Source organism: Bactrocera oleae, chromosome 2, assembly GCF_042242935.1.
Source record: "Bactrocera oleae isolate idBacOlea1 chromosome 2, idBacOlea1, whole genome shotgun sequence".
NCBI classification, from domain to species: domain Eukaryota; kingdom Metazoa; phylum Arthropoda; class Insecta; order Diptera; family Tephritidae; genus Bactrocera; species Bactrocera oleae.
The window spans coordinates 73,136,962-73,162,026 of record NC_091536.1 but is presented as its reverse complement, the minus strand read 5'-3'; the positions used below and the strand labels follow the sequence as shown (position 1 = coordinate 73,162,026).

General features: G+C 33.0%; 6 protein-coding genes across 6 annotated transcripts; 1 reads left to right on the top strand and 5 right to left on the bottom strand.

The window, feature by feature from the left end:
- The first annotated feature begins 1,833 nt into the window (after positions 1 to 1,833).
- On the top strand, positions 1,834 to 2,955 carry LOC106620004 (uncharacterized). Its single transcript, XM_014238369.3, has 2 exons — positions 1,834 to 2,410; positions 2,499 to 2,955. The coding sequence occupies exons 1-2, from the start codon at positions 1,856 to 1,858 to the stop codon at positions 2,844 to 2,846; spliced, it is 903 nt and encodes a 300-aa protein (XP_014093844.2). The 5' UTR covers positions 1,834 to 1,855; the 3' UTR covers positions 2,847 to 2,955.
- Positions 2,956 to 3,833: 878 nt separating this feature from the next.
- On the bottom strand, positions 3,834 to 5,125 carry LOC106620006 (uncharacterized). The gene is made up of 3 exons (XM_014238371.3): positions 4,971 to 5,125; positions 4,395 to 4,889; positions 3,834 to 4,324 (listed from the first exon to the last, which is right to left on the bottom strand). The coding sequence occupies exons 1-3, from the start codon at positions 5,076 to 5,078 to the stop codon at positions 3,953 to 3,955; spliced, it is 975 nt and encodes a 324-aa protein (XP_014093846.3). The 5' UTR covers positions 5,079 to 5,125; the 3' UTR covers positions 3,834 to 3,952.
- Positions 5,126 to 7,126: 2,001 nt separating this feature from the next.
- On the bottom strand, positions 7,127 to 9,007 carry LOC106620005 (cathepsin L). The gene is given in 4 exon segments (XM_014238370.3): positions 7,127 to 7,816; positions 7,894 to 8,006; positions 8,066 to 8,268; positions 8,828 to 9,007. Coding segments are annotated over 4 exon segments (1,020 nt in total). The 5' UTR covers positions 8,930 to 9,007; the 3' UTR covers positions 7,127 to 7,214.
- Positions 9,008 to 10,440: 1,433 nt separating this feature from the next.
- On the bottom strand, positions 10,441 to 11,548 carry LOC106620002 (protein CREG1). The gene is made up of 3 exons (XM_014238366.3): positions 11,091 to 11,548; positions 10,929 to 11,013; positions 10,441 to 10,636 (listed from the first exon to the last, which is right to left on the bottom strand). The coding sequence occupies exons 1-3, from the start codon at positions 11,508 to 11,510 to the stop codon at positions 10,527 to 10,529; spliced, it is 615 nt and encodes a 204-aa protein (XP_014093841.2). The 5' UTR covers positions 11,511 to 11,548; the 3' UTR covers positions 10,441 to 10,526.
- Positions 11,549 to 13,292: 1,744 nt separating this feature from the next.
- Positions 13,293 to 14,737, bottom strand: LOC106620003 (uncharacterized). The gene is made up of 5 exons (XM_014238368.3): positions 14,589 to 14,737; positions 14,278 to 14,530; positions 14,070 to 14,207; positions 13,545 to 13,942; positions 13,293 to 13,480 (listed from the first exon to the last, which is right to left on the bottom strand). The coding sequence occupies exons 1-5, from the start codon at positions 14,603 to 14,605 to the stop codon at positions 13,411 to 13,413; spliced, it is 876 nt and encodes a 291-aa protein (XP_014093843.2). The 5' UTR covers positions 14,606 to 14,737; the 3' UTR covers positions 13,293 to 13,410.
- Positions 14,738 to 15,097: 360 nt separating this feature from the next.
- On the bottom strand, positions 15,098 to 17,031 carry LOC106619998 (Cellular Repressor of E1A-stimulated Genes). Its single transcript, XM_014238363.3, has 4 exons — positions 16,872 to 17,031; positions 15,715 to 16,212; positions 15,567 to 15,648; positions 15,098 to 15,455 (listed from the first exon to the last, which is right to left on the bottom strand). The coding sequence occupies exons 2-4, from the start codon at positions 16,162 to 16,164 to the stop codon at positions 15,343 to 15,345; spliced, it is 645 nt and encodes a 214-aa protein (XP_014093838.1). The 5' UTR covers positions 16,165 to 16,212; positions 16,872 to 17,031; the 3' UTR covers positions 15,098 to 15,342.
- Between the last annotated feature and the right edge of the window lie 8,034 nt (positions 17,032 to 25,065).

Below are 25,065 nucleotides of genomic sequence, written 5' to 3'. Positions count from 1 at the left end.
TTTTATCTCTGAGATGGTATAAATTGGCTTTATAGGAACCGCTTTCCAAATTAGACAGTGGGCGTGGCACAGCCCACTTTTAGGTGAAAACCCATATCTTGAGATCTGCTCAACCGATTTCAACCAAATTCGGTGCATAACGTTCTTTTCATGTTTCTATGTCATAGTGCGAAAATGGGCGAAATCGGACTACAACCACGCTTACTTCCCATGTAACACCATTTTCAATTCCATCTGATTCTTTCACTTTCCACTATGCAAATCAGGTAACAATGATTATATCGGGGTAAAACTTTGCGTAAATAATGCAATTAAAGTATGCCACCTTGCGGCCAAAAATTGTCTAAATCGAACCAAAACTGTTCAAACCCCTAAGTACTAAATATGTGGACCCCAGTGCCTATAGTTGACCTTCTACCGAAAATATCAGTCAATCCACAAAGAAATCTCAAACGGGTATACCATTTGACTTTGCGAGAGTATAAAATGTTCGGTTACATCCGAACTTAGCCCTTCCTTACTTGTTTCTAAATATAATCGAATTAGAATAGTATAGCAATTTTGACAGTAGTTTTTAAGACAATTTTAAAAAAAATATGTAAATAATCTAAGAAAATTTAAATTATATGTATAATTTGTTATTATATATGACATTATTGTATTAATATATGATAGAAATTAAATAGTATAAGGAGAAAAGAAATATCATTTGGATATATGTATAAGAATCTCTATAAAAATTTATGTTTAATATTGTGAATATTATATAAAAATTAATATAATGATATAATTTTTAAAGTTGTTAATATTTATTATTTTTAAGCTAGACATGTAAATAATATCGATATAATAAATAAAAAATGTTATTCATTGTCCAAAAACGAGTTTTTGCATACTTCTCAATACAGTTGTAATGCATTCTATATAAAATCAATTATAAGCGTATACAAAAAACCAAAGAACGATTTCTCATAATTTGAGTAAATTTAGTTTACAAATTGCTCTAATTAATTGAACTGTGAATGTAAATAACTGAGGCAACCGTTCCTACTTCTAATTACTAATATATATAATATAAAGAGATCTTAAACGAGTATACCATTTAACTTTGCGAGAGTATAAAATGTTCTGTTACATCCGAACTTAGCCCTGCCTTACTTGTTATTGTTATGTATATAATTATAAATAATTTTGATTAAAAGTTTAAAATTTATTAAAGAAAAAAAATTAATTATCTACTGCGCAAAGGAAGTTTTCACTTGTGATAGATTTACAGTCATAACTGACAATTTTCAGCTATGATGGATTTGTGGTCAGCTATGACTCAGAAAAAGACATGAGAGTGAGCAGTATAGATATATAGTGAATTAATTCCGAATACCCATGTGTTAAAGAGAGATGCAAACTCACACACATACGTTTGTTTACATCAGTTTTTGCATAAGGCTCTTAAGAAAATGAGAGAAACTTTGTTCTGCAAGCTGACAAAATTTTTTCAGCTGTGACTGTCATATGACCAGTCAGATGACTGTCAGTGTTCTTTTAGTGAATATTATAGCTTTTACAATGTTTACACTAACAATGACAATTGCTGTGGATAACTGTATTTCCTTAGTGCAATAATGTTGAAGCAAAAAGCTGGAAAGCAAATAGTGCCACTATTGTCAACTGTTTCTTGTGTAAATATATTTAAGCGCACCGTTAATATCATGTTTAAGATGTAAACATTTGATGTTCTATTATTCTTCTTTTAAAAGAAAGTATTTCAGAGTTTTTAATAGATCACTTTATATCCGTATCGATTTTTGCTATATAAAGTGCGCTTCTCGACTATTTTGCAACAAACGTTTAGAAGATGTACACTAACAAGCAATTAGTAGTCGCGTTGCTCTCTTTACAAGTGATCGTAGTTGCGGTGGCGCTGTCGACAACTGCGGCAAGCTATACCGCATCCGAAGTCGTTAATGTGACAACAAGGACCGATGATTATATTCTTGAAAATCAGCGTCAATTCAATGCCACGTTGCAAGGTTATTTGGACCAAATGAGTATCGTGACGAACGGTTTAGAGGTGGGACTGAAAGTGCTTGATCGACAGAAAGTGCTACTGCTCAAATCGATACAGGAAACTTACGAAAAAATTGATCCTTTAGAATTGCTAGGCTTGCCGGCGAAATACTGTGTACAACAATATCACGATGAATTGCCGTACAATCAAATTGTGAAAGCGAATATTGAGAGCTGCATCACTAGTGCACGCAACTATGCCAATTCTATGATCAGTTCTGCCAACACTTATTATAGTTATTTGAAAAGTTACTATACTAATACCTTTAATCCTAACCTGAACGCCTGTGCGAAATCGAATAGCAATCCGTCCTTGAATTACACGCTCTGTGTTACATCCGTGGTGAGTATAATTACAGAATAATTGAAGATTAAAAAAAAAAACAATTTGATTTGATTTGATTTTTAAATATTCTATGCTTAAATTCTAGATTTCAAAGGTCAACAGCTACATTCATAGTAACCGTGAAAGTTTTGACGCCGGCATGCAGACGGCACATTGCAATTTGGAGAACCGTCTTGATATTGCCGCCGGCTGCACCCACACACAATTTAACTCGGTTTTGACTTCGGTTGGTGCCGCTACACGCCTGATTCATGATTGCCTCTCTGACTATTTGGAAAGTTTGAATGATAACAATAACGGTACAATTAGCACTGGTTGCCCGAATGTCGTCTATGTGGAAGTTGAAGATAGGGATGTCCAATCGAGAACCATAAGCAACCCTCTATTCGGCCTAAATAGCACAGCTAATTGCGTGGAAATAAGATTTGTCTAAAAATTATAACAGAATGAATTTTTTCATCACAATGAAACCGAAAAATGTTATTATATTTTTTTTTTGTCAAATTAGCTAACAATAAATATAAACATGCTTCGAAATCTTCCATATATGAGTAGTCAAACTATCGAAACATTCTTTTGATGATTAACATACACAGAATTTATTGCAGAATCAGCAACAGAATAACAACAGAACATGATTGATTGAAGCAAAAAATATAATGCTTGAAATTTAGTGTAACCATGTAACAACAACAAATAACTAAGATTAAGTAATAATAAATGAACTTGCCTTTACACAGAAGAACAGAATCACTAACGGAAGAACTACAGAAATTAAGACAGAGAGGGGTAAAAAGATGTGGGAAAGATTGAAACTCATCACCTTTGATGTGGAGTCAAGCCTGGAAATTTACAATTGTTCAGATATTCCGTATGTTAGACTTTTAAACAAGCCGAAAAGGGATCAAAAACTGGTTTCGACAATAATTAGATTTAATTGTATGCTGTAGCTTGGGAAGAGCACTAGCTCTGATAGAATTGAAACGAATTTCTCCAAGAATTTATCTCATGCGATATAAAGCTTATGGTCAATTATATAGTCAACTAACTAACTCTCAGCTCACACATTTAGACTTTAACATTTAACTTATTAAGACCAGCCCTGAGGACCAATCTCGAATTTCTATGGTGAAGGCGTAGTGAATTGAGACCTAAGGTCCTCACTCAACAAACTCGTAACTCTTTAAAGCTTGGGACGGTAACGGAGCTCTATGCATTAGAAACAGTAGACTATATAAGAATCTCAATTCAACGAATTAAAATCTTCAGCGGATATTATAGCAATTGAGTTCAGATCTGAATGTAATTATTTGTCAGATGCGAGAAATATAGGAAGAGAGAGCACTTTCCTGTGGTGGAAAAACCAGATAAAAAACTTGGCCTCCTTTAGTTTACGAATTGGCGGCAATATAATAAAAAATTGTTTTCATATATGTATTTCTTTTTTTTTATAAAAATAGGCTTAATTATCCACATTCAGTTCTGCAACTAACAAAAATCTGAGTACAAATTAGAACTACATTACACATAATATAAAACTTAATTTATCGCAATACCCTTAGTAATGAAATTCACTTGCAAACAGGGTGTCGTTTTCGTGATTCCCTTAAATGGATTATTTATCTTCTCGCTCGACAAATCGCTATCGGCCAGATGCCAGCTCATGTGATAGGGACAACGACCTTTACTAAGCGCCGCATCATCGCCACAAGTTGGACAGAATTCGTGACCGGCAATACAGTTCTCCACCAGGGTCTTAACCTCGCCAATGGTCTCGAACGTCGAAAGCACTTGCAAATTATAGCAATCGAAGACTTCACGTATTTTCATATCCGCATTGCATTCGGCCGCCTTCATTTGATTTTCGAAGACATTCGTATCGGCGTAGGTCTTCGTGGCGGCATTCGTCCCCTATAATTGAAGTTTTTTTTTGCAAATAAAAACAACTCGCCTAACTGCACACACACTGTCTGTAACTTACCGCCGTCCATATGCATTGCGTGTATTTGCTCTCGGTGAAATGTCCCGTATGCTTCTTCTTGCAGTCATTCACAGCCGTTGCAAAATTGCTGGTGTAGTAACTTTTCAAATTTCGCACAGTCGCCTCTGCACCCGACACAAGACCCGAGTATGCATTGTTGCCTTTCAGCGTGCATTCCTTCATTTTGACGGTTAACTGTGCGATCTGCGGCAATTTGGCGCGATATTTATGCACACAATAATCATTGATGTCGTCCAGCAGCACGAGCGGATTCAACTTGTTGTCCACCTCCTCCAATTTGGTTTCCAACACTTCTACATTGTAGGCGATAACGTCGAGCCGTGCATAATATTTGGCCCTGAAGTCAACCAAGCTCTGTTCGAGTTCTTTCATATTGGTTCCGAATTGACGCTGATGGTGCAGATAAAAGAGATCGGCACGTGGCGTCGTCGTTATGTTGTAGTAGAACGTGTCGGGAAGAATTGTGATTTCGCACTTTAAAAGTTTAGTTAAATAGGAGAGTCTTACATTGGTACTCCATATTAAAATTAAAAAAAAAAAATTTTCTACACATACCTGTACGCTGTACGCACAGCACAACACGAGTACGACCAGCGTTAATTTACTGAGATGTCTTTGCATCTTGAATGCAAGGGAGCTACTGTTTGAGACTCGTTTAAACATTGCGTGGATTTATAGCAGAAATATTAAAACTCCCTGGATTGATTATAGTTGACAATATAGTTGAGAAAAATTATTTGAAAAACAAAACAAAAATAGTAAGGCCGTTCGTGTACGCGGTTGCGCTACTCGTAATTAACCAATTTCTTTAGATCTGCTGTTGCAGAGCTTTCGGAGGCTCACTCGTGATTTTATTCACAATATTTATCTATTATTTCTCAAAATGTTGCTATTTTCGACATAAATACAATTCGGGTCTTGAAATATTCATCAACAGTTGTTGTTGTTGTTGCTTTAAAAGTCTGCTGTTCTTCAAGGCCATAAATCTTAGTGCAGCAACCAATCCTTTTTTAGACTGTCGGGACTTTTAGTGAAGTGTTAAAAGTTGCACTCATGGTCTCAACTAGATATGAATTAACATTCTCCAAACTTAGTCAGATTTTAACTCAAATCTTAGTCGAATATTGAAATAATTATCAACGCACAATTATACAAGTATACGACCCATCTTAGGTGAACCGAGAATGTATCATCTTCGACTAACAGAACTTTTAATAATTTCCGAAAGTTCCATGTCACAGTCAACATGCGATACTGAAGTTCGGATGAATATTGCCGAATTTCATGGAACATTGCCGCACACTTGTGTCTTGGTAAAGATGAGCAATAACGGCATTTTTTTCGTGTTCAAAAAAATGATATTTGGTTTTTATCAATTACAAATAAAGTAATTGTATTACTTATATTTAAATTGAAACTCACACGTGAAATGTAGAGGGGTATATATAATTAAGTAGATCACACTTTTTCCTTTGACGGCCGGTTTTGTCTTTCTCTCTTTTGCTGATAAGAAATATACAAATTACGACTAGAGTGTCAATATATTCGCAGAACAAGCCGCTCAGAGGAAATTTATTTTCAAAGACAGCTGATATTTTTAACACAAAATTATCTGTAAGTGTGTATTTTTTGCAATTATGTACTTCCATATTTTATTTGTATTAATTTGCATGCTTACTGACAAATACGAGGTAAATCCCACAATTTCTCCGACGTTTGCAAGCATATTTACACATATTAATTTTATTCGTTTATTTTTTATTTGGAAAATCCATTGTTTTCGCGGGCTAAGAAAAAAGGGGTTGGCTGATCTTGAACATACATTCGATCATACGGTATGTTCGTAAGCGGTAATTTAGCTGCTTTTCTCGCGTCAGCAGTTATTGAGTAAGACGGAAGACAGTGTCGAGGTTTTACGCGCCATTATTAAAAAAAAATATAACCATGCGCGTTTATGATTCACTTGCATTTAAAAGATTTATTTTCTTCGAATTAATCTGTATGGAATCACAGAGTGATTTTTGAATTTCGTCGATCGTCAAAGGACAATTGATCGAATTGAAACCAAAGGTTATAGAGCCTAATTTCTGTTACTAAGAGTAGACCAGCTTTCACACTTCTCAATAGCACAACCATAGATTAAGAGATTGGAAAATCGCAATGACTTTGGGAAAGCAATTTCCAAATTTTCTTCAAAAAACAATTGAACAAACATAGCCTCGTTGACCAATAATAACATTAAATTCCCTTCAAGCTCTTATATGGCTTGAGCCCATGTGCACATTACTCACATTTTTTGGCGCTAACGGACAAAAAATTCCGTTCAAGCATTAAATACAGTAAAACCTTCGAACACCTCTATGAACAGTGTTCTCGAAGAGTTTCTGTTCGTAAATTTTCTAAACCTTCGGGGACAGCGATAGAAGCATATGTATATAATTTTTTATTTTCTGATGCTTTAACTAAGTTTCTTCCCTTTTTTTATGGTATGGCTTAATGATATTAATTTTCAAGTTTACCTCTCAAAGTGGCAATCTTAGCCCAGATCGAACTATCGAACTGACGGCCATAGAATTACAGTGGCACGCCAGGCGCTGGATCATATATTTACTAGCCTGAAATTTTCTTACAGGTTTCTATATACAATAGAAGTAGTTTCTTCTGGCATAGAATTTGTTTTACCTCTTTAATAAAAATTCAAAGCAATACTCAGCTTTTCCGTTATTTAAAATATTTATTTGCACAAAAGTTCATGTCACATGGCTTAGAAATTTCGTAATATGCCGATAATATATTCAGTCAAACCAACGGATAACTAGGACCCATTGCAATACCGCCATAATTGACATGTCGCGGCACATTTATATAACCATCCATACCCCAACTGACACCCCACGAATTCTTCAATATCCAATAGTCCGTATTCGTAGTATTATCTCGACCATAGCCTACCAATAGCATAGCATGATTGGGTTTACGCTCCTCACAAAGCTCGTCGTTGAATACACCTTGCCTATAGAGTTGTTGGCGAAAACATTTCGTATTGATTTTGATAGCAATTGGTCCCACTGTGGCCACAGCAGCCATAAGATCATCTTCATTGTCGACTGTAATTTTGACAAAACCTTTACTTTTCGCTGCAATTGCAGATGCGTTGAACAAACACTCTGCGTCCAGTTGGACGCGATAAGGATACACTACGGCCTAGTTGATGCCACCGTTATCCCGTATATAGAGAAAACTGCGATCTTTATTGCCACCATTACAACCCTGATTTCCATATGTAATGGTACAATCTACCAGATTCTGCTCCGAGAGCGATATAAGTTTCGAAGTTTTGCGAAAGTGTTGTCCCTCTAGCGCGCCAGTGGTAGCAAAAGCCCAACAGGAACCGCAGCGGCCTTAAAGCAACAAAGTTGAGGTTACATTTAGAAATATCGGCACATATAATTTGGTGTTAATAACAAACTCGCAATACCTTGCTTCTTGACCTCGGTAACCGCTCCCAATTCACGCCAATCTACCGCGTCGGGCAACACGATATTGGCTGGTGGTATGAAGGTGGCGCCTTGTTTCAATACACTTGGAATACTAGAATATAAGTAGAAAATTATTTTATACATTATTTATTTAAGAGAAAAACTAGTTACTTAAAAATCTCATCGCTGCCATTCATAGTGCTCGCAAACTCCTCCTCACTGAAATCAGCATACTCATTGATTCCCAGCTCAAAGTTAGTCAGTCCTTTCGTAAAGTTCTGATTATGCTCCGCGATAAATGCGAAATTTTTCAGAAATATACGCTCACGTTTCCGCTCTTCGACATCTGATTCGTAGTGCTTATTATAAATTAGCTGAAAGAATGAATATTAGTTTTGATGGAAAGTTAGTCACCAGGAAAGTAACAATAAAGAGATGGGTGGTTTCTATAAGCATCTTTGGATGTTGAAATTTTTATTGGCGGAAAGAGCATTCCTGCAGTTGCCTTGTGTTGATAATCGTTACGTCGAAATGAAAATGAAGAAGTTGAAAAAAAGTTGCATCTTATTTCTGAAAAGAAACTTCTTAGAGCTAAACACTTAAGAGGTTTATCATAATATCTGCTGAAAATGTTCCAAACTCTTTTGGTCGTAGCTAAAACGAAACTAAACCGAACCCTGATTGTCGAGCATGGACGAAGTCGAAGTTATACCTTTCCATCAATTTCATCACATACATATGATCTCATTATCATGATTTATTGAAAACTGATGAATGCTTTAAACCCGCAAGAAACCACTCAATAATCCGACTAATAAAGAATAATTCCATCAAAGGAAGAATCGTTTAAAAATTTTTTTGTTCAGTTGAGCCTATATTTCTTAACTCATTTCATCATTTTTTTCACTAAATAACTTTTACAATTTTTCTTACCTTAAATTGCTGAAAATGTTTTGAATCCTCAATAATTGCAGCGCAACTTATGTGTAATAAGGCGCTTAAGCAAAGCAAACAAACTACATAAAATTGCTTCATTTCCAATTAGAAATCCAAATCACTGCAAGAATAAAATTAATAAAATTCACTTCGAACTATATTCTCACCAACCGTCTAACTGCGTGTTTGAGAAAGAACTGAATTTTTGATAATTTGAATTTTGGAAATATTAGGTAATTGAGGTGTAATAGGCGAGTGTAGTCAATGACCTGTTCAAACAAGTTTTAGTTAGTTTAGTTGCATTGCTACCTGTGGCTGACCTTTGATGCACCATAAGATTGGTGGCAAAGCAAAGAAGATTAACCAATTATTGATGTAACAACACGCAATTAAAATAAATATCTGATGTCACAGCTAAGTTCGTTGATTCTTTCAATAAAAGTAGAAACAGTCCTACTGTGACAATCCGTTAGGTCTTAGAAAGCATTAAGAGAATGGAATTGATCTTTAGTGTTTTAAAAATATGACAATAATCAGCTTCATATTATGTTTAGTGGTGAAGTACAATAAAACCACGGAAAGAATATTTGAGATTGAGATTTCTAAACTTCTTTCAAGTTTATTATATTTTTTGTTTTATTTTCAAAGTATCTTTTTAGTGTTTGACTAAGTATTTTTGTGTGGCAACATATTATGAATAATATGATAGATCATCAATGAAAGAATTGGAATAGTAAAATCTCAAATATTGTAATTTTTTCATGACGTGACGATCTTATGTATTTTCGGTCAAACGCCCTGCATAAAAGTAACGAGACGAAATCGTAAGAAATCTTATCTTTACCATACCAGTAGAATCCCATAAATAAACAAGCAGCACTCACGACTCAGTTCACCAGATAATTTTGGCAGTCAGAAGATCACCCAACGTAGAATTATTCTTGCCGAAAAGTTCTTTTTTGAACTAAGTAATTATTTGAGTAGTAAGTTCTTATATACATAAACAAAACTAACACTTTATAAGTCTTCAAAAAACATGGTGATGGTGGTAAGATGGATGGTTGGTAAGATGAAAACATCAGCTGTATGATAAATTACACATCGTCAAGTATTACGATGACTGGAACAAGTTTTTCGAATAAATTTAGACTCACAAGCTCTGAAAGTGGTATTTACTTTAACAGTTAGTTGAAAAGAGTTATGAAGATAACAAAGGACTTGCCTTCGAATTTGTGTACAAAACTTGATCAAAACCATTTCGACGATAATGGAACTAATCAAGAAGAAAATAACAAACTGACTTTAATATTTATAACATAATCACTAATTTAATAGGAACCTAGGATAAGTTTACAAAGCAAGTACTTTTTTGAGGCTGACTAACGTTTTGGGAAAGAATATTCAAAATATCGATGGTTTAGCAATATGTTGTTAGGTCTTTAAAAAGACATACCAAAGCTTTTATGGATCGTTTTATGACACTTTTACAGGAGAAAAACTGAAAAATGAAATAGGCGGCAAATGCGTTGTAGATAGTTTGAAAGAAGAACTATAAAATTGAAAGTTTTTGAAAATATGATGAAAATTTTAAAAGAATTAAAACCCACAGCTCTTTTCTAATACTTTATTATTTTATAAAACAAAATTTTTATTTAAAAAAACAGTCACTTTTGTAATATATTTTTTGTGAAACATTTCAAACAGTGGCGTTGTAGTAATCCTCGGCGGGAATAACACGTGGGCCGCCTTGGTAGGCCACAATAAAAATATTTTCAATTTCCAATTCGCTAAATTCGAAGCTATGACCTGCAATGAGAAGAAAAAGAATGAAATTGAATACATCAATTAATATAACTATACTAGAATGGTTCTCTGTCTGATTGCTAATTACAATTTGTGCCTTTCATTTATATTATATACCATTATGTAATTTATTTTAGGTATAAATTTATATTTTCAGTTCGTAGGATCGTGCAGCGAATTGAACAGACAAGTGGCATAAATGCAATAGGCTGGTAAAATGAAGTAGAGATAGCATGCGGTTATACCACTTTAAGAAATTAGGCACAGCTCAATAATACATATTGTTTTCACTTACTGTGTGCCGCCCATTTCTCGGCATTTTTATGGCGATTATAGAATGCCTGCAGCTGATCATTGTAGGTGGGATCTGATGTATTTAACTACATTATAGTTGAAGAAATAAATGAAAATTAATTAATTACGCATTCGCCACACTCGTTCACAACAACTAGCTTACCTTTTTCACGCTGCCGCTAACCATAATGCGTGGGCATGCCGGTTCCATGGGATTGACGCCACGTCTGTGACAAGCGCCATTCTGTTCGTCGGTAAAGAAGAAGGTGACCTTGTTCTTTTGCTGCGTATCACGTCCAGTAAAGTCCAGATTCAGCAAGAAGAAGCGTATGTGCCCAGTTGAGGAGCCATTCAAAGCGCTATCGTCCACTGCCAGTATATTCACCATTGGATAGTCGATGATTTTCTCACTGGTGGAAATACTACCCACTGCAGCCCAATCTGCTTGATGCACCAGGCGCCGTGCTAGCGCAGCATCAGTCAGGTTTGGCGGTTGACGTCCGTGCGCTGAGTATCCTGCGCAGCTGTCTACTGTGAGCAGTGCGAAGAGCAGACCGCTAATGATTGTGATTGCTTGAGACATGGTGATTGGAGTGACTTGTAATGTCAACGTGAATTCTCTTCCTTTATATAGTACAAGTGTACAATACGTTTGTATGTTTCGTTGTATATAAGTATTTTTTTAACTAAGAAAAATTGTATGCCGTGGATGCATCATCATCTTTATTTATGATGTAATTTGCTGATTATATACATATGTCTGTATATATAGGTTTGTATATATGAGTACTATATGTAAATGCACATAATGTGTGACTACTTCTAAGAGTTTAACAATAACAGTTGGGGTTTTTCCTTTCCGTATACAGTCTTTGCAAAAATCACATCCACTTTCGTTAAAATTCTGTACCGTATTCAAATAGCCGCTGCTCTGGCTTGAAACTTTTATGCCTTACTAGGCTTCAAATCTCAACAGCTGATTTTGGTAGAAAAATGCAAATCTTTGGGCAAAAAATAGAGCTGTTCCTTTTATTTCGGTTGTCCCAATAAACCCCTAATATTTAACTATTTTGAACTCTATGTGTCAATTTGTTAACTTTCAGCTGATTCTCTCTCACCTTGAACAATAATCTGTGCCGAATTTCATAAAGATATCTTGTCAAACGAAAAAGTTTTCCATACAAGAACTTGATTTGGTCGAACAGTTTGTAAGGGAGCTAAGTGCATTTTGTATATTTTATAGTGATCCGATATCGGCAGTCCCCACGAATACGGAGATTCTTAGGTAGAAAAGGACGTGTGAAAAATTTTAGATCGATATCTCTAAAACTGAGGGACTAATTCGCGTATATACACTCAGATAGGCGGACTTGGCTAAATCGACTCAACAAATCCCGCTGATTATTTATATGTGTATATATAAATATAGTTCCCGATGTTTCATTTGGGGTTTTACACACTTAGTTTGCTTCTTAAGAAAGTACTAAATTGTGAAACATTTTTTATGACATTATTCATTTCTATTTTGAATGACAGCTTGACAGCTGCTTAACCAAAATTAAATTAATTTTAAAACCAATTTTAAGTTTCACTTCTTCGACAGACTGTACATATATTACAGCAAAAAAAATCACCTGCATACCATTATTAGTAAGGGTTGCCTGCCCCCGAGGTTTTCATAGTCAACTTTACTGATAAAGGCTTATTAAGTAATAAAAAATTGTGCATTTAATGCACATACATACATAGATATATACAAGTTTTTATTTCTTATGGTATGACATTTTTAAAAATATTACTCCATAAAACTATACCACACTGTACTTGGCTTTTAACACAAATAGCGGTTGATAAATTTCTTGAGCGAATTTTTTTGTAAATTTTCGAAAGATTCTTAAAGCTTATCGATTACCTATTTAGTGTAGACGGATTCTATCCAACATTTTTAGATTTGAACTGCGTACTGATTTGTTTTAGAGGAAATGAGATAAGAGATACGATAATGAACGTACAATTTATACAAAACTCAATACATTTCATTCATTTTAATACATATATATATATATAAATATATATATGTAAGTATATTTATATAATATATGTAAGTACGTATATAATAATAATAAATACAACTGTAGTAAATGCGTCGTTTAAATATATAATTCTAAAATATTTATAATTTCATTATCATACCCAATAATCTAGTTCTACCTTCCATAGTCGAAACAGTCAAAAGCTTTTGTACAAACGCACATACGCACACTCATACATATGTAATAAACATAAACAGTAATTCCAATGAATTTAGTTACTATTGAACTTCCTAGCGTAGATTACACAAGCATATCAATTAAAAAAGTATAAATTTCAATTTTCTAAGAATCATTTATTTATTTATTTTTATTATATATATTTTAATACGTGGACTTATTACCCTTGTTATGGTACCTAAAAGTAATCAATTTAATTCAAAAATAGTTACATTAATAATAATTTATTTGCGGGTTTTGTGGTTGAAAATTCAAGCAAACGGTCGTCAGTTCAGCCTTCAGTCTATAACAAACAAATTTAAAATCTATTAAATATTCACACATACATCCATTTATATATTCGTTACCTTTGTGCGTCACTGTACTCGTATCTCTCTAGTTCGCACAATATGAACTCGGAAAATACGTCCTTCCACTTTCTGCGGATTGGTACTTCCGGATTATTTCCCAAATGCAATTTGCGCTTTTTTCTGGCTGGCAATTCATCTGCTTTCAACGGATCCATTGTTAAATTGTCCAACATATGCTCATTTGGGTGCACAAACTTTTCCGAAGAAGAATAATTATTGACAGTTGCCATTTGCTGATTTAACGCGTCATTGACAAATATCTCTTTTATGTTGGAATCAGAATAATCATTATTAATAGTTTCATATTTAGGTTCCAGTAAACTCGGTATAGATTCTATATCGCTTTCATCTTGTGAATGACTTCCAAGGGATATATAATCATTCATTTGAATATGCTGAAAGAATGAAGAAAATTTATTTTATTGTTTCATGTCTATCACTTCAAAAATCTCTATACATTTTCCATTTTTTGATTTCAAAACTGAAAAAACACAAAAAACCCAAAAAAAAAAAATAACCTACCACATCCTCGACACTGTGCGCCGTCCGTCTGGGTTCTATTTTAGTTAAAAACTGCATTCCTAAATAAAATTCATAACCCGATTCATATTTATTGCCGGGATGCTTTTTTTCATACAGCACTGCCTTCCGTCGCTCCGTCTGTAAATATAAAATTAGTTTAATGATACAAAACTGGCATGCCTTTGTATATGTGCATGCTTGTATTTACATTAAATCTCGAGCGCAAATTATTCCAGTAATTTTTCGCGTCATTTACACTGTGCTTTGTAAGCTCGGCGATCTCTGCCCAAATTTTCTTCCTAATATCGCGATTTCTATATAATTCGGACTCGGGGTCCCATATAGCTGGTCTTGATGCTATAAAATCGATGAGCAGTTTTTGTTCATCGTGTGTCCAAACCTTTTCGAGCCTACGAAATCGTTTCCCAGTCGTTGCCGAACCGTTTGTTGACCTTTGTAAGCTGATGAGAGATTCAGTAATTATTTTATCATTGTTATCACTATTTTTCATTTACTTACAAACTATATCTACTCATTTTGATTGCCACACTAAAATGACCAAGTAAAAATCTTTGCGTTTTTGACACAACTCAATCAACTGTATATGTCAAAATAATGACTCAAAGTGACAGTGAACTGGTACGTTGACAGTAGAGTTGCATTTTGACATAGTATGGTTTTGACATTTCTACTATTGTACAATATCAATACAGAATTTTTTTTAATGTTTTACATTTTTTTAATTACCATTTCTACAAGATCTATTCAATATCTAATGTCGTACTGCATAAAAATAAAAAAGTGAATATAGATAGAGTTATCACTACCGCTGCATATGTACATACATACATATTTGACAGCATGTAATTGGGCTAAATTCAATTGTTCTTGCAAGAAGTCTACATAAGAGAACAGATTTCGTGAACTTATCAACCATATAGATGCACATGTGTACATATGTATGTACATATAATTTATGCTATACTTTCATTAATATATCGCACAAAATAAAAAGAAACTTACAAATATACATTTTTTATATATTGCTTTATTAAAAACCAGTCTCACTTTAAGATATAAAATATTAAAAATGGGTTTTTAAGCATCTAATATGGAGCATATAATAACAGTTTATAAAATATATATACGTATATGTTTCTAGCATTTCAAAATACATGATGTATGCCCATATTTAAATACAAAGCACCAAATGTGGTATGTTGAATATCCTTTTATATCTCAGTCGTTGAATTTTGTCACTATCCGCAATGAATTAGTTCGGTTTAGCGTTATAATAATCGTTCATAGCGACATTGTGAGGACCGCCATAGAAGTCCAATACGAAAATATTTTCTATTTCCAGTTCGCATAAGTAGAAACTATGTGCTGAAAGATATATAAAATATATAATAAGAAAACAATATAATATTCATATTAATCTCTTGAGTCAAAAGTACTATCAATCATGTTTATATTTATTTAAAGAAAATTATTTACCTTTAATCCATTGTTTTGCAGCTGGGTGGCGAACGGTGAAAGCCTGCAACCAGTCGTTGTAATTCTTATCATTTTTGTCCAACTGTCAAATAAGCGATATATTTTCTTTTAGTAGTTCATAGAAGCAATTAAAATCGTTTTAATTTACCTCTTTAACTTTTCCGCTAATTATAGTACGTGGGCATGTCGGTTCCATTGGATCACGTCCATGATTTTTGCAATTCAAAGTTTGATCATCGGAAAATAGAAAAGTGACCTTATTTATATGCTTCCAGTCAGGACCAGTAAAATCCAAATCGGTTAGCAAGAAATGTATGCGTCCTGTGGATGAGCCATCCACAGCACTGTCATCCACAGATATTATGTTTACCATGGGATAGTCTGCAATTTTATCATTTGTAGATATGCTACCCACTGACGCCCAATCAGTTTTGTGCACCAAACTGCGGGCAACTGCAGCATGATCGGTTGTACGCAAATAACGTTTGTATTCTGCAATTGTGCGTGCATCTTCAAGCGCCGAATATGCTGCACAATAATTAAGCGTTATTATGGTTGCGAGGAAATATGTTAAGACACTGCTGATTGCTTTTGTCATGTTGTAGTCTATTTCTGGAATCCAACGATGTTTTTACGGTTTACCCGCCTTCAAGAGATTAAATTGTAGTAATAATAAAATTATATAAATATACACAAATAGGCGCTTTTACACATGCATTTAGGTTTGTGTGTAAAATGTATATAACATACATATTAAACCTTTAATTTCCATGTTGGGAACCACAATATTTTTATTTGTTTAAGCTTATCAAAGCAGACTGAGTTTTGCAGCAACAAAACGCATTTGCATCAAGATATACATATGTACATATGTATGTAATGGAATTTATGCGAATTCACGTATAAATAACTTTTGGGCTTAAAAATGATAATGAATGAATTTAAAATGTATTACAATTTCGCATTGCAAATGGAACAAATACAAATATTCCTATGTTTGTATGTGTATATACATATATCCCCCTTAGAATAAAGAATTTTAAAGAGAAAGGCGCGATTATCACGTACTATGTTTTGCCAAACTGTCAGCAGACTAAATTTTCGCATTATCAAAAACATTTGCGCAAATCATTATTCACAATTATATATATGGCATATAATTCACTTGAATGCAAACTGCGTCTTTCATAAAACTTTAGCAACATACTTATGTTTAAATTGCACATTGTTAAATTTAATTATTGCGAAACTATTATTGCTATCAAATCTCTTTAAATTATTAGAGCACCTTTGTTTTTATTTTACCTCTTTAAGTATTAATGTTGTTGCTGTTAAACACTTCCACGATCTGTTCCGTTTTAGTTTTTGTTCTGCAATCGATTCCATTATAACAATGGTTAGCGTTTTTATACCAATAGCGATCTTTGTTCTCGGTGCGAATATTATCTGTCAGCTGATTTACTTATTTGTTTTTGAATTTTTTTCGCAACAAACAAAATGATTGCGCTGTTGCTTTGCGCTACTTCGCTATAGAAATCGTCAGTGTTGCAAATTGGTTGAATATTTAAACCTTGAACTACTCGCAACGTGACGTGGTGAACACTGCGTAAATTGATTGAAGTAAATTGTACTGTTAAAACTTTAAGTGAATATTAAGGAACTTCTCTTGCTGTGGCAATTATAGCGTAATTGCTTACAAATACATTTTTGCTTTGTATTAAATATTACATATTATTATATTTATAAAGTTATTTTTTATCACAATAGCGAAGTATTTACTTACAGCATTACAATAAATGGTGAATTTAACCATTAAAAAATAATTGTTTCTTTATTGGTTTCATTTGGAAATATATATTTAGTGTATAATTAATAACAAATTTTTAAAAAATTAATAAATATGCATCTTTTTATTTTGGATAGCTGAATTATTACCAAATATTTTTAAAACTTGTTTTGAATGCGTTTTCTGTGCGTGATGTATTTATGAGCAATCACACCTAAATAACTCCAGCACTTGGGCAATGAGTACCCGCCTTTTAGCATCGTTATAAAAGCAATATATGACATCATGAATGGGATCCATGCACTTCAATATTTAAGATCGCAATTTATGCCGGCCTCTCAAACATGTTGACTGTCTGGTATATCGAAAAATTCAAGACCAAAAAAAAGTACAAGCAAAAAAAAAACATCCAAAGTACTTTTTGTAATTATTAACTAAACACTTTCATAAAACGACCTTTTCTCTGAAGTGTTTACAAATATCTTGTAACCACTTGAATAATATGGAATCATTAACATATTTACAGTCGCAATATGTTAATAGATATGTTCTACATAATTCTGATGACATTCTACATACATATTTTGTACTCGAGTATGCTTCTGATATATTCAATGTTATCTACTTCGGATTGAAGAACGACCATTGAAATGCTTGACAATGGAATTAGGTTGAGTGGCTGTTGTACTAAGCTTTCTTTAATAAATACTTACTACTAGTCCCTAACGAAGGCGGATATACATAAATATGTATATAGTCGCACCCTGAACGCGCTTTTATGCTGTTATCGAAACAGCTGTTTTGCATATCAAGAATAATTTAGTTGCATTCGCGTACTTTTACAGTAATCATAATCCATACATATAATTTACGCCGAGTAGGAAACTATATGCTCTCAAAGAGAGAAATCTCTATATTAGTACAGTAATAGTTCAAAAAGAAAAAAATTGAAAATTTTGCTTGCAACTGATTTGAGTCATATTTTAATAAAGAAGAAGAATTATATAAATATGGAACGGAAACGGAATTGTTTTGATTGAATTTGATTACTAACTAAGGAGAGTTGACGAGGAATTTATTTTCTTGTTGTTTTCGAAATATCTGGTTTGAGTATAAATTTAATTTTTTTAATTTTTAAAACTTATTTATTCGTTAACAATCAGCTGTTTTCTTGCAGTCAAATTTTTTAAGACAATAATCGTCATAAGATATATACAATTTAAATAACTCTTTGTTTTAATTATTCTCTACCAATAATCGTCTACTTTAAGTTTTTAAATATTTTTTTTTATTTCATAAATTAAGTTATATGTGTACTTAGTTTAATGCGAATGCCAAAACAATATATATATTTTATTTAATAGAAGTATTAAACTGCGCTGAAACTCTCTCTCAGCAAATCACATCTAAACTCTCTTCGTAAATGTTACTTCAAAACAACCGTTGAACCGACGGTTCAAAAGCTCATTTTTGGTAAAATAAATAATCGAGTTTTTTTCAAATATACAAATATACTGTTGTCTCTATATGCACTCATGCCTTGAAAAAAAAGTGGTTGCGCTCAGTTATTTGCATACTCAAACATTAATATATTAATTCTTACTATTCTTAAATGTCAATTTGAAAAATGTTTGCTGGGCTCTGGTTAGAATGGACTGAAACCACATGTACTTTCCATATAAATGACAAGATACTCCAATTTAGTTTTTTCATTTTTATTATATAATCTATTTTGAGCTCTTTTTTATGAGTGTGGAGATAACCAGGGTTACAAATAATGCATATAAAGAAATAACATTTATATAAATTTTTTTTATTTTGTAATCCCGAAAATCTTAATTAAAACAAATTTTAAAATTTTTAACCACAAATAGCGGATTAAAAAAAAATAATAATAATCCCCAAAACCGGATTGAAAACTAAAGTTTAGTCCCAAAATTTAATACAGGATTGAAAAATACTTTACCTATCCCAAGCTTATAATTAATAGTTAACTTTAGAAATGGAAAGTTTTTTTTAATAAAATCTATATAGTTTAGCACTTTTTGTCGTATTTACATATATAGTTATTTTTCACTGTTTTTAATTATAGTGTTTCATTCCAGTTTTTATTAAGAATAATATTTTTTTATTTGAAAATCCATTTTTCAAAATAAAAAATATTTTTTCAATTTTTAATCCATAATATATTTTAAATTTAAATTTTTTTATTTTTAAACTTAAACTCAATTTTCAGTTTTTATTCCTAAACATCTTGCATTAAATATAGAGATAAGATGGCGACATTCAACGACAGAAACGATAATTTGTTATCATAACCATTCGTTTATGACGTCACGAACCAATTGTGTAATTCTGTCAAATGCTTTTCAAAATGTAACGGAAAAGTAAACTGTCGGTATCCCTATTTCTGTTTATGTTTGGACTGTTTAACTTACTACTTATTGATTATTTCTCAGGACTAAGAAAAATCGTTCTTAATCATTTTAAATATATTTTCTAATCAGGCTAGTAAGTTTTTGTGACATGGAAAAGTACCTTTTATATCTTATCTCTTTTGAATATTTAAATTTATTATTTATTATTATTTTTTTAATAAAAAAATTGAGGATTTAACATAAATGAAATTAATAATTTTGTTTACAAAATTAAAACTGTTTTTATAAAAAATTATAAGTTAAAGTAAATTTTGCAAAAAAACATATATTTAATTTAAATATACAATATATTTAACAAATATATTCAAAAGAAATTTTAGAAAATAAAATTAAATAAAATAAAGTTTATATTTAATAAAAATATTCAGAAAACTTATTAATAAAAAAATTGTTTAATTAAATTACATAAAAAACTTTTTTCGTCTTTCTAATAATCTTTTCATTTATTTTAAAATTTTAATTGAATTTAATTTACAAATATAATAATTTAAAAAATATCATTTTAAATTTATTGTATCATAAATAATAGATTTATTTTACTTAATTTGATTACAATGTGACTAATAATGACTACACAATCAAAAACGTAATAAACAAAAAAGCATTAAAAATAATGGATTTATTAAGTGATTAAGGCTCTAACGAACAAAAAATATTTTTTGGTTCCAACATTTTTCTAATCACCCAAATAAGAAATATAATCAAAATAAATGCACTATATAGACTGGAATTAGATTAAAGAACTTTAAAATTACAAAATAGCTTCAATCCAACACAAAAGAAGAACGCGCATGTTGCTGTATGTGAGTGAGTGATTGATAAAGAAAATTCATAAACCGTTTTATCTTTTTTTGTTTTGTGGTTGCATTCCTTCACTTTGATTTTGGTTTTGTTTTATTTTCAATTTCACGTTACTTTAGCATTGCCGATGAAGTTGCCGGCTGCCAGCAGGCAATTAATTTTAAATACATACTTGCATATGTGTGCGTGTGCGTAAATGTGCCTGCTGGATGCCCGCCTGCATTTAAATATGCGCAGACGATTGTTTTTTCAAATGTCTTCGCAGCGACAGCGAATGTGACTTCGGCGCCGACGTTGACGTTGACTTTGACTTTATCGTTCTCATCGCAGGCGGCAACAACATTAACTGTCTGCGTTTTCTTTTTCCCATACGCGCCGATCACACATCTGTTTTGTGCATGCTGCTGCGTTCACAACCACAAACACACACGTGCGTACTCGCTGGTGCATATGTACATTTGTATTCATAAATATTTGTGTGTGTCGTCTGTTCACAATCCATCTTATTCTACAATATATGCTTGGCAATACGAGAAACTAATTTTTATAAAAATGCGACAGTGCGATTACAACAACAACTAGTGCACATTTATATTTACAAAAACATCGTTAGTTAATTTAAAGTTGGAAAAAGTGGGAAAAATATTTACAAAAACAAAAAAATGCATTTTTTTGTATGCTGTGCAGCGTAAGGTTTGCCTTATATGTGTGTGTGTACATGCACTGATATGCTGGCATTAATCTGGTCACTGAACTCTTAAAATTAAAAAAAAACTTCTTAAAAGTTGAATATAATCTATGATTATCTGTACAGCGCTATTTTTTATGCCTACATAAAAGATAATACATTTTTTTTTGGTCACATGTAGGCGCTCATCGCTTTCGGTACATTCCAGCTGTTAAAAGTGCCAATATGATTTGCACTAAAAAATTTGGAAGCAAATTTTGTCGAGCGACGAGGTTAATTTTCCACAATCTTCCGGGCTTAATAAACAAATTGTTGTATTCGAGAACCATAAAACCGTACTGCACAACTAACAAGTCACTGCTTTTTAAAACATCGAGTGTCGGCTCACTGGTTTCATTGAGACAAATCAATACGAATCAAACTGTTTGGGGTATGCAACCAAAAAATTCCCGGGATATGTCTAATATCAAAAGTAAGTAGCATTCTCTAACCACTTAGATTTGCAGATTTGACTACCCTTACTTTCTTTATTTAATTAATTATTTTGTTAATTAAAATAAAGTATACATCAGCAATTATCGGAAAATTCACGAATCAAGGCAAATATTCATACTGAAATCATCGCAATCAACAATAAAGGCCGCCACTTCTTTGATATTGTACACAAAAACAAGAACAAAGAAATTTTCAAATCGTTTAACTTAATCAAAAATGTTTCAATCTAACATATATATACTATATACATATGTATATGTCGATAATAATTTTTTCTTCAAAGTTATTCAGTGTTTACACACCCACATAAAAGATGACACACCCGGTATATAAATAGTTGACGCCAAAATAGCCGCTGTGTCGCTTAAATACTAATGACATTTTTTTTTTTTTGCAAGGACGGTTTTTGAAATAGTTCGTAAGCAAATTAAAAAATCATTTGGGTCATTAATGCTTTTGTTTTTAGAACTTAAGAATAGCAAAGTCTGCGCTTACGTGAGATTCATCCGACAACATTTGTTTCAAAATAGGTGACAATATTCGAGAAAAAGAATATCCAATCGACCTTTTAAATTATTCTTTGTAGAGAAATTAATTGCATGCATTTCTGTTATCGATGGATTATTGTTCGAAAGTGAAATATTTTGGGTAAAAATTATTATTATGTGAAAATTTCTTAGTGTGAAAACGTTTGCGATAATAAAGGTAAAAATTATTTCCAATGTGTTACAATTACTTGCCATTGACATCAGCAGTCTACGGTTTCTAAGAAATAGCAGTTAGTGGTCAGATCCCGGTTTCTCGGAAATAAATAACACCTGCTTCCTTCTTATCTACTAACTACCTTTGAGGTAGTTCTAAAAATCATCAATGCTTTAAATAAAAATGAGTAATATATCAGCTTCTCGTAATGGCAGTCTAAATATCTACTTGTTCGAAATTACACTTGAGCGCTCGCAAACTGCTTCACTGTGTCTTTGCAGCCTCCGTTGCTACAGTTGTGACTGCGACGTCAACGTCAATCCTGTGAGTGATCGCACAAGTGTCTGAACAAACGAAAGCACTCTTTTAGAGGGCGGTGGACCGCCTGACTTACTAACTGGCTGGTTGGTCGGTTGTCTGACAACATTCAAGTGCTTGCGTACAGTGCGATTACTTTTAAGCGCACACATTTATTTAGATGTGTATGTGTCGCACATTAACGAGTCAGACAGAAATAAAAATCAAACACAGTTCAAATTCAAAACATTACTCTGGTTTATTTTGCATGCATATACTCGTAAGTATGTAATTATATGTACATATGAGTATATATATATAAGTATATATGAGTATGTTTGTATATACATATATATATTGGTTTGTGTGTAGTTTCGTTTATGACGTTTTTGCTTTTGTTTTACAAAAATGCGTGAGTGCCTTTCGGTTTTTGCTATTTTTGTAATTTCTACAGCCGCTGCGCTGCCGCTGTCAGTGTTGACGTCGCTGCTGTTGTAGCCGCTAGCGCTCAGTTCAAATGTATAAGATTTATTGAAGACTGCGCCTGTGACGCTGTTGTGACCTAGTGGTACCCAGCTAGCATTTGAAGTTTGAAAGTTTTCGTTTATGATTGCGCATTATATACTTATATGTATGCGTTAAAATATTGGCATTTTTTAAGAAAAAAACTCAAAACTGTGAAATTTAAGTTTTCTGAATGAAGTCGGGACATTTTTTTAGGCAGATGATCGACAGTTTTTGGGAGGAATATTCTCAATTGGCATTTTAATCCTCTTGGGCTCACATGTCGTATTTGCTGTAAGGCAAAAACGACTTTCTCCGCTTTACTAGACAAGACTAAACCAAGGATTTCAAAAAATTATTTTCTCATCTCTAGTAGACAAGCACAAGTTAAATTCATCTTTTTCATGTAATGCTTTTAGGTTTAAAATTCAGGCTCAAAATTTCGAAAAATAAATTTCAAAACTTTGAAATTTAAATAATTTGAGTGAAGCCGGTACATTTTTTTTAGGCTGCTGACCAAATACTTTTGGGAAACATATTCTTACTGAATATTGTAACCCTGTAACGCCTAACTGAAATAGTTGATGTACGACGAAAACGACTTTCTCCACTGTAGTAGACAAGATTCTACTAGAGGATTTAAGAAATGTCCTCAAATGTGTAGTTAACAGACTTAAACTTAATGACCGTTCACTGTATTTCAGGTCAAGAAGATCGAGGAAAATGGAAGACTATCAGCACTAAATTATCAAATTAGGACAATCAATAAACTTTTCATTGGGAACGAGGGGGGTTATGGATTCCAGATCATATATGTAGGTATAGGAAATGTATAAAAGAGGAAATGTTTTGACAAACGCCGCATCAGTGCTTTTTCAAATTCAAATTCCAAATCCCTCAAATTCATCTTAAAGCAGTATTCCTTACAGGAAGACGCTGCAAGTACGGAACGAACCAAACTCAGAGCCGAAGAGACTATTAAATTGCCAGTTATGACAAGGCACTACCCCTGGAATTTCAAGCTCATAGGTGGTGCAGAACAGGCAAATGCAGTTTATACGCTGAGAAGTAAAAAAGCTTGGCACTTTCACTTTATTGTGGTGAATATCACCCAATTCCTATGAGCGTCCTATCTACCCAGCTCACATAAATTCATTTAATTAAATAGAAGAGAATCGCTAATTATTATTTTTTTTTGATATTTTTAAGGGAGCATAATATACCTACTAATATTCTTCAGACATTTTTTCGACTCTCTCAAATACTTATCAGAGTTAAAGGGGTAAAGGCCTCCAAGCAAATATTCCTTTGAGGACCTTCGAAGACATTGTATAGACATTTTGAAAAAAGAGAAGAAATTTAACCCAAAGTCCTTGCTCCTAAGGCTTCTTCATACAAATCTGGTTTTAAATCTAAAATTGAGAGTTTTATACACCACCACGAAAAACCCGAAATCTGCATGCAATTAGTTCAAATCCTAATCATTGTTAGCTCTTTCGCTGTCCACAGTTCAATTACTCTTAAATGCCTGGGAAAAAATTTCAAAATTAGCTGTAGGCAATACTCGTACACACGCTATCATAGGCAACGGTACCAAAACATATTTTCTTTATTGGGTGCAAACAGCCGACGAAGTGCACGCTTTTTGGTCGGCTGTTCGTCTCGTGCATCCAATTTTTCAGTTGCAGCGCCGCAACAGCAACACGGCAGCAGCGCAACCGCAGCCGGCGATCGAACAGCTGCACAGAAATGCTCGGGCGCTCGACTATAACAATTTGCGATCAGCAA

Excerpts from the sequence above, each read along its gene's own strand:
- LOC106620004 (XM_014238369.3), top strand. The coding sequence starts at position 1,856 with ATGTACACTAACAAGCAATTAGTAGTCGCGTTGCTCTCTTTACAAGTG. Across the intron at positions 2,411-2,498 it reads CGCTCTGTGTTACATCCGTG|ATTTCAAAGGTCAACAGCTA; the intron begins GTGAGTATAATT and ends CTTAAATTCTAG.
- LOC106620006 (XM_014238371.3), bottom strand. The coding sequence starts at position 5,078 with ATGTTTAAACGAGTCTCAAACAGTAGCTCCCTTGCATTCAAGATGCAA. Across the intron at positions 4,890-4,970 it reads GCTGTGCGTACAGCGTACAG|TGCGAAATCACAATTCTTCC; the intron begins GTATGTGTAGAA and ends AAACTTTTAAAG. Across the intron at positions 4,325-4,394 it reads CGCAATGCATATGGACGGCG|GGGACGAATGCCGCCACGAA; the intron begins GTAAGTTACAGA and ends CTTCAATTATAG.
- LOC106620002 (XM_014238366.3), bottom strand. The coding sequence starts at position 11,510 with ATGTCTCAAGCAATCACAATCATTAGCGGTCTGCTCTTCGCACTGCTC. Across the intron at positions 11,014-11,090 it reads TTAGCGGCAGCGTGAAAAAG|TTAAATACATCAGATCCCAC; the intron begins GTAAGCTAGTTG and ends ACTATAATGTAG. Across the intron at positions 10,637-10,928 it reads CGAGAAATGGGCGGCACACA|GTCATAGCTTCGAATTTAGC; the intron begins GTAAGTGAAAAC and ends TTCTCATTGCAG.
- LOC106620003 (XM_014238368.3), bottom strand. Across the intron at positions 14,208-14,277 it reads ATTTGCGCTCGAGATTTAAT|ACGGAGCGACGGAAGGCAGT; the intron begins GTAAATACAAGC and ends TTATATTTACAG. Across the intron at positions 13,943-14,069 it reads CGCACAGTGTCGAGGATGTG|CATATTCAAATGAATGATTA; the intron begins GTAGGTTATTTT and ends TCATTCTTTCAG.
- LOC106619998 (XM_014238363.3), bottom strand. The coding sequence starts at position 16,164 with ATGACAAAAGCAATCAGCAGTGTCTTAACATATTTCCTCGCAACCATA. Across the intron at positions 15,649-15,714 it reads TTAGCGGAAAAGTTAAAGAG|TTGGACAAAAATGATAAGAA; the intron begins GTAAATTAAAAC and ends CTTATTTGACAG. Across the intron at positions 15,456-15,566 it reads TGCAAAACAATGGATTAAAG|CACATAGTTTCTACTTATGC; the intron begins GTAAATAATTTT and ends TATATCTTTCAG.